The sequence below is a fragment of the Micropterus salmoides genome, unplaced genomic scaffold (genome assembly GCF_014851395.1).
Source record: "Micropterus salmoides isolate LMB-PRFRI ecotype aquatic unplaced genomic scaffold, ASM1485139v1 Ms_hic_scaffold_1, whole genome shotgun sequence".
In the NCBI taxonomy this organism is placed as follows: domain Eukaryota; kingdom Metazoa; phylum Chordata; class Actinopteri; order Centrarchiformes; family Centrarchidae; genus Micropterus; species Micropterus salmoides.
In genome coordinates, this window is record NW_024040040.1 from 32261373 (window position 1) to 32276594 (window position 15222).

At 41.8% G+C, this 15222-nt stretch overlaps 1 protein-coding gene across 5 annotated transcripts in view; it reads right to left on the minus strand.

The window, feature by feature from the left end:
• Positions 1 to 15222, minus strand: part of LOC119906686 (partitioning defective 3 homolog) — a 349822-nt gene that overhangs the window by 172644 nt on the left and 161956 nt on the right. For all 5 annotated transcript variants that reach the window (XM_038724012.1, XM_038724004.1, XM_038723995.1 and 2 more), the window contains exons 6-10: positions 14782 to 14888; positions 13739 to 13822; positions 10034 to 10159; positions 7229 to 7456; positions 5886 to 6073 (exon numbers count right to left, since the gene is read on the minus strand). In XM_038724012.1, coding sequence (XP_038579940.1) covers positions 5886 to 6073; positions 7229 to 7456; positions 10034 to 10159; positions 13739 to 13822; positions 14782 to 14888 — 733 coding nt within the window. The remainder of the gene's footprint in view (positions 1 to 5885; positions 6074 to 7228; positions 7457 to 10033; positions 10160 to 13738; positions 13823 to 14781; positions 14889 to 15222) is intronic.

Consider the following 15222-nt stretch of genomic DNA (forward strand, 5'->3'; position numbering starts at 1 on the left):
ACTAAGGCCACATGAGGCCAGGCATTGTCCTGTATCAGGAGGAACACAGGACCCACTGCACCAACTTAAGTTCTGACAATGGCTCTGAGGATTTCATCCCAGTACTTAACAGCAGTCAGGGTACTGTTGGCCAGCACATGGAGGTCTGTTCTCCATATGAACCTGCTCTTATCTGGCGGACCTGCCAATCTTGGTGTTCTCTGGCAAATGCCAGTCGATCTGTATGGTTCTCGATCTGTGATCACAGATCCCATGTGAGAACGTTGGGCCTTCATGCCACCCTCATTGAGTCTGTTTCTGACAGTTTGGGCAGAAACATGCACACCAGTAGCCCACTGGAGGTCATTTTGTAGGTCACAGCAATGCTCCTCCTGTTCCTCCTCGCACAAAGGAACAGATACCATTCCTGCTGCTGGGTTGATGCCCTTCAACTGCCCTGTCCAGCTCTCTGTGAGTAATGGCCCTCCTGGTATCTCCTCCACGCTTTTGAGACTGTGCATGACACAGCAAACCTTCTTCCGACAGCATGTATGAATGTACCATCCTGAAGGAGCTGGACTACCCACGCAACCTGATTTTGTCTGCAGGTACCGTCTCATGCTACCAGCAATACGCAAAACTAGAGAACAATCAGTTAGGAAGGATAAGGAGAGAGCAATTATCTGTGGCCACTGCCTGCAAAACCATTTCCTTTTTAGAGTTGGTGTTGTTGCCTCCAGTGCACCTGTTGTCACTTTCATTTCCACTAAAACAAGTGACATTCATTCCCAATTGCTTATGCTTTGTAACTGGACAGAGTCATATCCCTGAAGTTTAACTGAAATGATGTTATGCTGTGATGATTAAGGGTTCCCTTATTTTTACTATATATAGTTTGAAGTTTGCATAATCAATAGGAAGCAGAGATCATTAGCTGTTTATTAAAAGTTATTTTGTACTGATGTTTCCTTGACCAAGAGCAACATGCCTTTTTGAAGTGCAGAGTGGTAAGCTTAAATTCAACAGCTGAATCTGAGAAAACACTTCACATAAGCTGTGCAAAACCACTTGCTTCAGGTTTTAAGGTTGACCTTTAAGGTTCATCAAATGAATATGAATTGCTGGTCTTGAAGAAGTAGGCAAATACAATAACGGATAAATAAGAGGATCTCAGGCCTGACCTTTTCTGCTGACCAGACCTGAATTTGTCAAATAAAAGCAAGAAATGGTTTCAAATGTCAGCTAGGGAAAGAGGTAAACCAAATAAATTGTGTTTGCCGAGTTATTCTTTGACAGAATATTTAAACATTCAATAGGCCTGCTACATAATGCTATTAGATGAGTCATTAAGAACAGTGTTCAGACAGATATATTCCACCACACATTACCTAGCCTTCGGCATTTCAAGCAGTCAAGTGGGAAAGAAGCGTTATGTGGTTTCAGTGGAGACTTTTCTGATGGTAACAACAGTGATTAGTATTCATGTCAAAGTAGCTGCTCATTTCACAGAGCTGTCAGCACCTCTGATGGTTCATCATGACCTACTTTTCTCAGTATTTCTCTCTAGCAGTCTGTCGAACTGTCTGTTGTCTCGCTGACAGTGATGGTGTTGATGAACAAGAAATACAAAGGGGGAGAAGTGCGGAACGCAACTTTCTCATGGCTTCTGCACACAAACAAACTTGGGGAAAGGTGATGAAGAGGTTGCTTATAAAGTCAAAAAGTTGAGCTGTTGAGGATAATGACGTGCTATGATCTCTCCATCAATGCAGCATGATAACTGAGCAGACGGAAATAGCTGCCATCGTTACTGTTGAATGTTAAATCTAAAGAGTTTGACTTCATGAATGTCAAACTTTTACTACAAGGTCACATAACTGCCATAGCAATAATTCCCCTACTCAGTGCAGTTGCTATATACCGTATTTAAAATAAACTACAGAGATTTAATAATAAAAAGATGAAAATGTGATTTCACAGATTTATAAATTAAGTTTTGTTACTCAATGACCAGTTACATTCAACTGTACCTCTGTCTTACAGTTTCAGATTCAGAATATACTGCACATTATGTTTCCCCTTTCACATCCTCTACATCACTGTCTTTGTTCCCCTTTACACTGTGACCCCCCCCCCCCCCCTCCCATGCCAGTCTCTGCTGGCCTGCATACAGCCTAATGAGCAGAATCAAACTCCTGCCCATTGTAAGATCCAGTCTTTAATGGTCTCCAATCAGGCAATTAGGAGAATGCATCTCTAATAGGCATGCAGTAATTAACCACTGACGTCTTTATTTTGGGTAATAGAAGACCAGGATAAAAGTAATTGTATCCCTTTCTGGATTAGTTGAAATCCTGGCTCCAATAAGCCAATTAAAAAGCAAACATGAGGAGAGGCTGAGACACATTAGAATGACTTAATGGGGTGTGTATGTCCTTTTCAAATGCAGTATTCGATTAAGGCACTCTTGTTAATTTGCCTAGCAAGATCTGCTCCTGCCACTCGGGACTCCTGTCACTCGGAACCCAGAGTCACAACACTTACAAGGAGTCAACAACAAAACTGCTGAACCCTTACAAAAGGTACATTAGTAGTGATAAAGTTTAATGGTAATCAAACGAAACTGTCAAAATAGACTTCAGACGCACATTTCCCTCGGCTGTCAGATTTTAGTGCTCAGTAAATTTCCAATTCAACAACATTTGGAAAGTAATTCATGTCCATTTAGAGTTCACGAATGGCTTGAAGTTTACAAACGAGGCACATCCATTTCAGTAAGCCCCATCTAAATCATGAGCAACAATCTGAGAAACCATTTCTGTCACTTGTGCAAGAACATACATTTGAGAGTTATGGTGTTGAATTAGACCATGAAGCAACGTGGCTACTGAAAATAAACTAAACTACTGGCATCAGTCTCATGCTGGAGCTCCACCAACATCTCTCCAGCAGGGTTTCACTAAAATGAGAGGCCTGTGTGCAGAAAAAAGAAAGTAACATTATCACATTATAAACACAAAAATATAACTTGCACTGCTGCTCCCACTGTATGAAAATTCTGAAACTCCACTGGCAGCATTCGGGGACCTTTGCCAAACATATTAGAGCAGCTTGTGACTGCATTTCCCCAGAGCACGTTGCATTTAGCCTGCGCTTCTACCCTCACTTGCTGCACTATTCCCTAAAGCTCACTGCTACAGCCTCAGTGCCAGCTTTCAACTAAACATCTGCTCCCTCCGACAGAAAAAAGTAGCAAAGAGAGAGTGGGCAAGTCACCTCGGCACTGGTTCACTTCACAACCAACTTCTTGTCAATTCATATAACGATAGTGAAGTGATGAAAATGAGATGGAATCTGGCAATAAACCAACCACAATGGTTAGCTAAGATATGCAACTGCTGTAGTATCAAAGGCCTGTCCAATTCCAAAAACAAACCAGCCTCAGCTGGAAGCAGACTGATTGCTGGATCTTAATATTTCAACCACAGTCATGTGGTGATGCAGCCTGAGTGAATCAAGCCACAGACTGTTTTCAAGAAGTGCTTGATTTGTGTTTACTTTTGGCCTGCTCAGTTAAAGAATGCCCAAAGGCAAGTAGATATTTTTAAATATTTCCTGAAAGATTTAAGGTCTTCTCCCCCAACCTATTGTATACTCTGGAGAGAATGAATGCATACAGATAATGACATGGTGCTTTGTCCCCTGGGGACATGGGCGATACAGGAAGGATTAGAAAGATATCAGCTGTTTGATGTTCACAATAGTAAAACTGCATGTGTGTGTCTTAAAGTGAACTTTAAGTGCAGTTAAATACAGAATGCTGCTCGTTCTGGCTAGTAGAAAATCTGCCATCCTGGAAAACAAGCTGTAATATAAGTTATAGTGTTGTTTCAACTCTTCTGATAAGAGAGGATGTTATTTGACAATGAAGAGATTGACAGAAATGTTGTCAGAAGCGTCTATAATTAAGATGAAGTGAAGTGGCATTGCTTCAGAAACAGACATGGTTCTGAGATGTCTATCATGACTAATTGAACATTTACCTTGATTACAAATTAATGAACGATTATTTTGTATTTGTATTTATTTAGTTTCTGTTTGTTTGGGGTTTGTTGCCCTCATAGCTCACTGAAAATATTTTTATTGTAAATATGCTCAACTATCAAAGGTGGGATATATTTTTCAATTCAGAAATGTCAAAAATGTGGCGTGCACATAACAGAGACGTGCCCCCCATACTTTTCGATTAAAGGGGTATCATGTAGTTTTCAGTGGCCACTAGCTGTGCGATTTTTAGATTGCAACCAGGTAACTTTATGTGCTCGTACACCTGCTCGAACTCAGCAAAATCCGCTTATGAGCTTCACACAAAGTGCTGGAAATTCAAATAAACTCCAACTGCAACATTATAAGTAATATTTTTATCTGTTTGTTGTGTCTTCAATGTTACATTGACTGCATTTAGCCAATGTGATACATCAGCATCAGCTCCCCATCCACTTTTCAGTAGCTATGTGTATCTTTCACCAGAGGCTCAGCAATGTGAGCACAGCTAAATGTATTGGATGATAACAAAAATGATTAGTGAGCTGGACTGAATATTATAAATAAGATTGTTGCCACAATTTATAACAGTTAGACCATAGTGAGTACTGTTACTGTAGTGAATGGGTCTTCCACTGTGTTGTTGTCCTGCCCTGTTATGTTGCATTATTGTATATTATGTGGGTCATATAAGTTACAGCGACAGACACGGTGTTACGAAATTGAATGTTACAAAGCAAAAAGATCTGTGCTAACGTTAGCTAGCTGCCCATGCCTTGCAATACTATAGGCTAGTATAAAAAATTGCTCCACTTTTGCTTTGTACCATTACATCATTTCTTGCAGGCTAAAATCAACACTTTGATATAATACTGGTACATGGGATAGTAATAAGGATCAGGTTAGCCGGTGAAGTACTGTGGTGGCTGTGCTGGTTGTTCAGCTGCAACAAAAAAAGAGCCTGAAGTGTGACTATTCCTGCCATTTGCTTTACGTGGTCATATTATGCTCATTTTCAGGTTCATCATTTTATTTAGGGGTTGTACCAGAACAGGTTTACATGGTTTCATTTTCAAAAAAACACCATATTTTTGTCATACTGCACTTCGCTGCAGTTCCTCTTTTCACCCTGGGTGTTGAACACTCCATTTTAGCTATGGAGTGATGCATCTCACTTCTACAAGATCTTTGTTGGGAGTTGCACAAGCGCACTACCTAGTTAACGACTACTAGCCAATCAGAAGCAGAGTAGGGCAGGTCCTGAAAATCCAACAAACACAGCTTTGGTTCAGCTGTTTATGTTCCCCTTACCAGCTTAGCAACATGGACTGGAGCGGTGAGTTATTAATTTGTAAAAAATGTACCTTACATCCATAAGGTTTTAACTGAGCACTCTCTCTCCATCACAGTAACAACTTTATGTCCATTGACTGCCTGGAGGGTAGATAATGTTTGGAAGGGAGAGGAGAGGCAGCAGGCGGACGTCTTGTCACTGTGCTGCAGCTCAGTGTGTTTTTCCACAGGTGTTTTTGAGGGCGTGTCGGACTAGCTGCTAAGCGAGCATTATGACGTGTGTTTTCTTGTGACATCACAGGAAAGCGGAAGAAAAGTCTGGACTACAAACGAGCTGTTTTCAAGCAGTTCAGAGCAGTGTTTTCTGTGAGAGATGGGAACTCCCTTTGGGCTTTTTCACTTTGCAAACCTATTACATGCACAAAAAAGATAACTCAATAAAGGAGAGGGAAAAAGCCAACAAGAATAATATGACCTCTTTAAGTTTTTACTGAAGTATTTTTTCTTTTGATAATGCTTAAAGATTTCCATTGTGTCCATCATGCATTTATGTATGTGCCGGTTCTTACCTTTCTTCAGCTGGATGTTGAATCTGCGGCCTTTGGTCTTTAGGTAGGAGCTGGTGGATGGGTTTGTGCTAACTCTGCGCTGCAGGGAGGGGGAGGGCGTTGGTGAGGTTCTAGAGACCAAGGTTTGGGGTAATGTGGTGTACCGTCGGTTTGGCTCTGGGGTGCTTCCTCCCAATGGTCCCTGGTGGCTACAGAGCAAGACAAAGATCAAGGTTTGATTTGTTTTTGACCTACACAAATAGATGATAAGATCATGTAGTGAAAAGGAAAGCAGTAATTTAGTTACTTCAACACTTCCAGCATGCTGTTTTGGCATTTTCTCAGTTAACTAGTAGTCGATCAACATTTCAAAAATGATGATATACAATGACATCATGTTTCATCATGATTTCATGGCAAAAAATCATATTTCTACAAGTTTTCAACACATAACAGGATAACTTTTGGGTCACTATTGGAAATAATGAGGGTAAAAATACCTTAGGAGAACAGACATGTAGGCCTGAGCCTGCCTGCTCCACAGATCGATTAGTTGGTAAAAATGCACTTGTCCGGTCAATAATTTATTGGTTGACAAATTGCTTTTGGGGTTAGGGATGTTATTTTGTGAAAGTTCTGATATTGACCCAGCTAATTGAATTCATTCATTCTGTGTCTGCCCCTAATAATACATGCTGTTTTAAATTGATCATATATATACTTAAATAGCCATTAACTGCTAGGTTGCTATAATGTAAATACTGATGTTTCAACATTAAATTATGATCTCTATGCAGCAGGGAATATTGACAGAGATTGCTAAATGTAACATACAGAGAAAGGACAGATGATTTATGAGTTTATATAATTGGAAATAAGAATATAAACCTGTAGACATGGACCAATTTGTTTAGCTTTCTGACATTAGGCCAAAGACGTTAGATAAATTCATAGTAACCACAGGCAGATAAAATGGGTTTTTAAGAAGATGATCAGCAATGCAGACTTGGGAGGTCTCAGGTAGAAATAATTATTAAACTGCTCTCTTGATTTTTACTGTAGCTTTTAAACTTTGATGGATTTACAGTGAGCATATTAAGGAAACGTTATTGGCTAGTGTTAAAACTGAACTGCATTCATTGACCTGAGACTGCTTAGCCTAAATATGTGCACAAACATGAAATTTTATTCGTCCAATCAAATGGTTGGACAGAATTGTAACTTTTATTTCATGGTGCCGTGTGTCTCCCTTTCATCTGGCTTTCAAATTCTGAGCAGGTTGTCCTAACTTCTACTCAACATGTCTGATGAATATGGATACACAAGGTAACTCTCCTAACAGAAAGAAAAAGTTCTCAACCTACTTGTGATTGAGGCCTGGTTGTGGTGCAGATCTGGACATCAGCCCGCCCACCAGGCTGGACCTGTCTCCCGGCTGCTGAGAGTCTTGGCTAAAGCGGACTCTGGTGGACTGGGGCGGGCTGAGTTCGGTCTGGGCCAAAAGCAGCTCATACTGCCTCTTCATGGCTGCGGGGACTATGTGAAAGACGATCACCGGACAACGCATCGCCTGCTTGAAAATGTTCTGGGCTCTGGGGGAGTGAGGGAGAGAGAAGGGAGGTCATGCAGACAGAAATAAATTAGCTTTAACATGATAAGAGATAGAATAATGTACTATCATAGCTTGAAAGATATAGAAGGATAAGGAAGGCTATGTGGTACTTTATGTTGAGAGGAGATAGGAGGAGTTGAGGCTAGTATGGCTAATCACAGGGCTACTCACCACATAGCAGCAGAGGACAGAAATTACATTATCTATAATTACCAGCATCAAGGCAGGAAAGAGATAAGGATGGTGAACAGTGAGTCAGTGATGAAACATTATATATTGTGTTTTCTATATTATGCCAGTGAAACATAATGTCTCAGGAGTATCTAACTCTCTCTACAGTATAGAAGTCTGCGTGTTTGTATGTGTGTCTGTGAGTAGTTACAGATGAATGGACATGAGTTGACTCAACTGTCAGAACAGAGATGATGAATCGTGCATCAAGGAAGCTTTCCAGACAATGAGGTTCCAAAGTAAGCAGACACACACTTCATTCCTTACACACAAAATAAGGAGAAAAAAAGGCCAAAACACACACACTCAGTCTCATGTGAGTTTTGTGGCCAAATAAGCCAAGACAAGAGCTCAACATCATTCCCAGACACAAGAATTGTTTAGTCTGGTTTGCTGGTGGCACTTAGCATATAGATAGACTGGCCAGGAGCGAGCAACGCTGCTGCATAAGGGGCCAGGAGCGCAGTGGATGTCTGGATTCCAACAATCCCACCTCCTGTTTCCAGACCCCCATTACTGCGCCAGAAATACCACGCTGATTCTATCCAAATGACAGCTGCTAAGCTGCTTCCGCCACAACAGACAGCACTTCATTTGAGCAGTGTCACAGAGGCAAGGCGCGTATGCTGTACCCAGCCACTTCTGCAGGATTTGGTCTCTCCCATCTTTATTCTTATGGTAATTTACAAAAATCACTCACATGTGCACACTGAGGGGTGATGACTGAGCGAGCAAGTGTGTGTGTGTGTGTGCGCGTGTTTGTACCCAAATGTTCCCACCTGCACATATACAGTGCCATCACTCCAATAATCAGCCTCCACGCAAGCCTGATTGAATAATAAATCGACCCATCAATGCATCATTACATTCAGTTATATTAAGCGCCTCAAAATATTTACCCATGCAAAACAATCCAAGGAGATTAGACTATCACTTTAAATTGTCGCTGTGTGCAGTGCACAATCAAGGAGGGGAGGAGGGTTGTGTGATGAGAGAGTCAAGGGGGAGGCAGATAGGGAGGAAAGTTTTGCTCCTTCATTTTTATGCAGAATCACAAACATCATATGCATTTGGATTCCGGTGAGGAGTGTGTGTTTGGCAGGGGAGGGTAAGTGCGGGACGCTACAAAACATCACTCCCTAGTGGATTTGGTTTGTAAGCCTCTTTCACAGTAGAAAAGGCTTGGAAGGAAACTGGGATGTTTACTAATGACAATAGCATCGTTTTGAAAAGAAAAAAAAAAAAGTTAAACCTTGGTGGCTTTGTACACAGTCTGGTGAACAAATTAACATAATGTGGTAAGGTAACCGTGACAGTCAGGAGTTTTACATGCTGATGGAGAGCTTTTCTTATCTTTGCCAAAGTCAGTTAAAATGTTAGGCGTGCTTAATTGGCTCTTTGACTTTACTTCTGAATGCAGTGAGGTTCCAAACTTGTTTCTGTCTTGGTTTCTGTCAATCTGCCTGAAGGGTGGCTCTAAACCCAGTGGTTTTAGATGACCATGTCCAGCCCAGTATGACTTTAGGTTGAACCTATGCTAGCAGGAATCCAGGCTATTCTTTCCTGTGGAGGAGTGGATGATAAGGAAAGAGCCAGCAGACCTGCATACACTGCCTCCAGCATCCAGCCTGGGGGAGAAGCAATCTATTTATCAGCCTGACAAACACACACGCTCACACACACACACACACACACAAGTGTATATAAGACTTTATAGCCCAGTGTAACTGTGTGTGTGCCAGCACATGTGCAAGTACATATGTGTGAGAGTGTGGTGGCTTTGGGTAAATGAGAAGGAAAGTCCCCAGGTTTATATCTTCATTCCACTTTAGGAAATGAAGCGGAGCAATGAATCGATGAGAAATGAATCGAGACAAGTGTGTAGGCGGTTTTGGATCAGAGGACGAAGCGGTGGTGAAGGACTGTAGGTCACTGAGACCTATTACGGGAAGGCCAACAAAGTCAGTAATATTTCTGTTTTATTGTGCAGCTGTGTGGGTGTCACGACCTCCCAAAGTTTGGGTTCCGCTTATCAACAGCAACACTATTTACTGTCATTGCACTTAATGCTCAACACAGTGCTCTCAATATGAACTCTGTTGCTGAGTGAACAGTGCTTCGAGATAATAAAGTATGAGTCCTAGCTTTGGAACTTTGAAAGAAATTAAAATCAGCATGGCATTCCCTGCACCTGGCAAGAAGAGGACATGCTGAAATTATCTGAAAAGTTACTGGGAGTAGGAACTTTAGAGTTTATAATGTAGTATGGATAAGAATGTGTAACATACACAGCAAACATCAACAGAAGGCCATCTTTAGAGCTTACTGTTCGAACCGCAGGTTGCGAATCTCTCCCTGGTTAATTTTGACAATACAGTCGTTCTCCTGGAAGAGATGCTCCTGTTCAGCTTTGCCACCAGGTTCCAGACGCTTCACTAGCAAGCCCTGAGTCCTGGAAATGATCACAGGTTATATGTAAAAGCAAATTTAGACACATACTGCAGCAACTACACCACACACAGTCACATCAATATAATAAACAACAGGTAACAACCTGCAAGCCTTGTCCCCTGCGTCCTTACATTTTAAAAGAAGTCTATAAAAGAAGGTATGGAGGAGGAAAAGATAAGCTAGGTGATTAGCATTATCCAAAGAATGAAGTGAATCTCTATGCTGAGTTGATATTGGTATTGATATCGATATTTATACCTTATCAACTAACACTACAACAAAGAGCTGCATGTTTTATTCTTTTGGGGGGTTTTTATTTTGTGTGTATGTATCAGTGAGCAAGAATTTTTAATACATTAACATTCCCCCTCCCCCATATTTTGAGGAAGTCTTTAGCCCTATTTTTGCTGTCACCGAAAGTTGACTTTCCAAACTTTAGGCTTGGATAAAGATCTGCAGGCCTTGAGAAGCACTGCATTACTAACTACATTTTAAGTCTCTGTCTGTCCCTCTGTCCTCCACCCTGTCTGCCTTTCTGTGGGCAGGTCTGAGAGAATGACATCTGTAGGTCTGGATTACCAAAGACAACCCACCCTAAGAGATCATCTTATGGCTTCAGAGGAAACGCTGGAGTTGCCTTCATGGAGCTTAAGATGAGAGCCGGCACTGATGTAATAAATACCCAAGCAGTTCCAAAGCAGTGCCATCTCAGCAATCCCTTCAAAAAAAGGCAACCTTTACCTTCAAATACCCCCCCCCCCGATCCTTCCTCTAAATAAATACATCAGTGAGCTCCTTGGGGCTTTAGTTAGGCCCTGAGGATAACCACATGCAAAGAGATCTGATGTAAACTCGCACAGCAGAACTACAAACTCCATTCGTCTCTAAGGCGCCAGATGCCTGAGGTAGAAGGTAAACTGACTGAGTGCAAACGTTTGGTGTCCTTGCATAAACTGACAAAAAGTTTAGAGGCTTACTTTTGGGAAATTAAAATAATGATGAAATATTGCCGAGCCAAAACTATTCAGAAGCCAAACTAAGTAAGTAAGTAAATTACACTACAATCATCAGTGGCAAGGACATAAGCTGTGTGCTTTTCATTATATTCGGTTACTTCCTATCGTTTCACTGGACAGATAAACAACATCACTTTTAAATTGTGACCCTGTTTACCGCAGACGTCAAGGGCAGATTTGCAGAGCTCTTTAGCATTTCAGCCAAACAGGGCCACTTTCAGAACATTGCTCTAATTGGCTGCATAATGTGGACATCCACGCTCACACCGCAGTCTCATCTCAACTCCTCAATGGGGGTAAATGGTTCAGCATTAAGCTGAAATTAAAAATCACAAAAGGCCCTTCCCTCTTTCTCTGTGTCTGAGCTGGCACTGCCAGGTCAGCTTAAGTGTGTTGAACAGAGAGTAATTGCTGGCAGTGTGGAAGCAGACATGATTGTGCTTTATCTCCATGAGTGTTGGCAGCTTGAAAACAAAGTATTGTGCATAGAGATTACAGCATGGACACACTCTAATGACTTCTGATCTGGTAGCAGACCAGAGACAGTAGATAAAAGAGTTTTGGTTGATCCCTGATCAGTATTCAAAGCAGCAGCAGGGAGGATAGGGGATAAAGCTGCATCTTTTAGAGATTTGAAGATGATGATTTCATAAAAGGACTATTATTGTGATGACTGTAATGCACTGCCACTCTCTCAATTCCTCCCCCTCTCACTGATGCTTTCTTTTTGTAGATACTCATCAGTTACTTAGAGAAAGCGGGAGAGCTAAAGCAAAATCAAAATGGCAAGCAGTAAGTCAGTGAATTCATTGTTCAGATATAAGCACAACAACTTTGTAGTTAGAATGTTCTCTGCGTACTCTGGAGGACAAAACACAAGAATTAGCATCGTTCTGCAATGTATGGCTTGACTCCATCTTGTGGCTGGGCAGCAGTGCTGTGAAATTATTTGAAGGAGGCCACCTGCTGTCATCTACTGCCTTTAATCAAATAATAATCCAATCAGGATCCATTTATGCACGGCAATTATGTCCGCAGTTTGTTTACAATTGAAACTGGTCATGGAATGAGAAGTTCATTAAGCAAAGAATGCATCTGCAAAGGGGCACGTGTGTGTGTGAGAGAGACAGAGAGAGACAGCAAGAGAGAGAGATACAGTTTGCTGGAGTGACAGAGTCTCTAAGCTCTCTCCTGCAGCTGTCTTCCCCTCCCGCTTGGATCTAACTTGATGTCAGTACATTGAAGCAGAATGCGGGCAGTCGACACTGGAGCGCCTGCAGTTCCTTGTTTGCTGTCTGGTTTTGCTGGCTGTCTGACCCCTGTGGCCCTGGTCTAGACACTAATGACAGCCCGCTGAGCCTAATGCCTCCTGTCCTAGCACACAGCACACAGGAAAGAGCTGGGCCAGGCCATTAGCATCATCCCACTGACCAGACGCTAAGTCTTATCATGTCTGAAGTTAATTGAAGGCTCTGATAGTTATTAGTGCCGACCTTAGCTGATGAAGAAGAAATTTAGTGGCCATGCAGCATTACCGCTATACATTGCAAGACGCAGTCTGATTTTGTGGGAATACAGAGGAGCTTAAGTATAACAGTGTGTCTACTAAACTACAGGATTTGAACTTTATTTAAGCAATATTGCTTGGTGATCATGAATCATAGTTTTCTTCTGTGACTCAGGATAACTCAAAGTGTCACAGCTTCTGAGAGAGTCAATCACACGAGGTCAAAGCTAAATATAGTTTCTTGACACTTGCTTATAAACAGCAATGGGATTAGTGTCCAAAAGAAATGACACACAGCAATCTTCAATGACAGCCATCCTCTCTCCCTCAAATGTCATCCCATTTCATCTCCTCACTCTCTTTTTTACCTCATCCCCCCGCCTTCCTCCCCCAGCGCTGAGTAGTCACATTCACCTTGGTGGTGTGCCAGTCCCTTGGCGTGCAGAAGGGATCTGTGTTATACACAAGCTTTTAGTTTGATTACATCTGGCCACTTCGTCTGTCCTTTATTTTTTGTGGAATTAACTATAAACTGGGATGCATTTCGCCTCTTGTCCCTTGCCATCGACACTCCTCATTTGTTAAAAAATATGGCAAAAGAAAGCAGTCTGAATCACCTTCAGAGCAGAGTAGACACCACCGTGACTGAGGACATAGGTTAGAATAAAAGAAAAGTATAACACGACTTGGAAAAACTGCACAGTCAGGAGCAAAACAACTTTCATTGTTCTTCTTCCCACTGGGGGCTTCTGAGCTCTGGAAAATGAGCGGAACTGGATATGGGCGTGGACACAAAAATAAAAAGATGGCCGGAAGAATCAGAGTCAGTGAGAAGATGCCTACAGCATCATGCAAAAAGTGGTGAATAAGAAAGAACAGAGAGTGAAAGAAAGTGAGAAAAAAATATATGAGTGAAATGATGAGCAAAAGTAAAAAGAAAGCAACATCCACGGGGCTTCAAACCAAAGGACACAGGAGACATATTGGATGGTGAAACTAACTAGCTATTGTTGAACACTAAGTTGCATTTATGCTCAGATTTTCTTTTTTTTTTTACCTGACATCCAGCGAACTGAAAGGCACTACGTGGATCCCCAAGGGCCCTCCTTCATTGGACACCTCGACCGGCTTGAGCATGCCTCTGCGGGACGATGATGGATGAGGCCGAGGGGACGAGAAGAAGGAGGCAGGCAGGAGGCATGCATGAATAAAAAACAACAAGAAAATGTAAAAAAGCAGGATATAAAAGACGGCACAGTCAAACATGACTAGACTTTGATGGGATGTATGTAATGGCGGATGCTGCGGCCTCATTGGGGGAGACTGCATTGTGGTGTCTATACAAAGTCATCTATTACGAAGTCAGGCTGGTGGACCTCTGGGTCGATTAGGGACCCAAATGGAGACTCCAATTAAGTGATTAAGATCAGATTGTTGTGCTAAAAGAGAACAGATTAATTGGAAAAACGTGTGAGGAAGAAAGGAGGAGGAGGAGGAGGAGAAGGTTAATTTGCGTAAATAAAGACGTGAAGACAACTAAACAATAGCAACCATTGATGTGTGTGATGATGTTGATGGAAGAAGGCGTGGTCTTTATGTAGGCTTCATGTAGTCACTGTCATGTGGTAGAGGGTTGTGTTTAAGTGCTGAGTGGGAATTATTAACCTTTCTGGTATCACGGTGATGAATTAAAAAGTCAGTTCACCCAAATTGCAAAAAAGATTTACTCTCTCTTACCTCTAGTGGTATCTAGCCATGCAGATTTGTATTTTAATTGCCTAGATTTTGAGATTTCTGCAGCTATCACTAGACTTTAGAGTCAACGGTTTTTATAGGGACTATTCTACTGTAACAATAGGTTCACACGAAAACGGGGAAACATTTATTTAAATATAACATGCAAATACAATTCTATTGTGATAAAATAAGTATCAGAAAAGGATATCTCTTGTCTGGACAAATAAGAGCAAAAATATCTACATGGCTGGATACCAAAAGGGGTGAAAAATATATTTTTGGTATGTTTTGTTGGGTGTGCCAACCTTTAAAGACACACTGTATGGTATAAGGTGGTTAGGGGGTTTGCTGGGGGTCACTCACTCTAGGCTTAACACAGGTGAATGTTCCAGTGACGAATCGGCCCTCCCTACTGGCTCGATCCGCTCAATCCTCCTTTCTTGTTTCCTTCGCTCATCTTCCTCCTCTTCCTAAGAAGAAAGAAAGAAAAAAAGAAAGACAGCGTAAATCATTAAAACGCTGTTACAGCACAGTAAAAAACTCACACTATCTCTGTCCTTATTTCTATTTGGCTGAGCTTGCATGTCCTCCGCTCCTGCCTATATCTCTCCTAGGCTTTTAATACAATTACCTGCAGGAACAAATAACGGCCTCTATTCTAAATCAAAAGAGACTTTCAGTAGACTACAGAGGGGAGCACCGTTTGCTGCTGAAGAAACACCCTCCCAGTCAAAAATGTCAGCGACTGTAGCGACAAAGTTGCCCTGATCGACCGCTCCTGCTCAATCATTCAGGTCTTGTGCG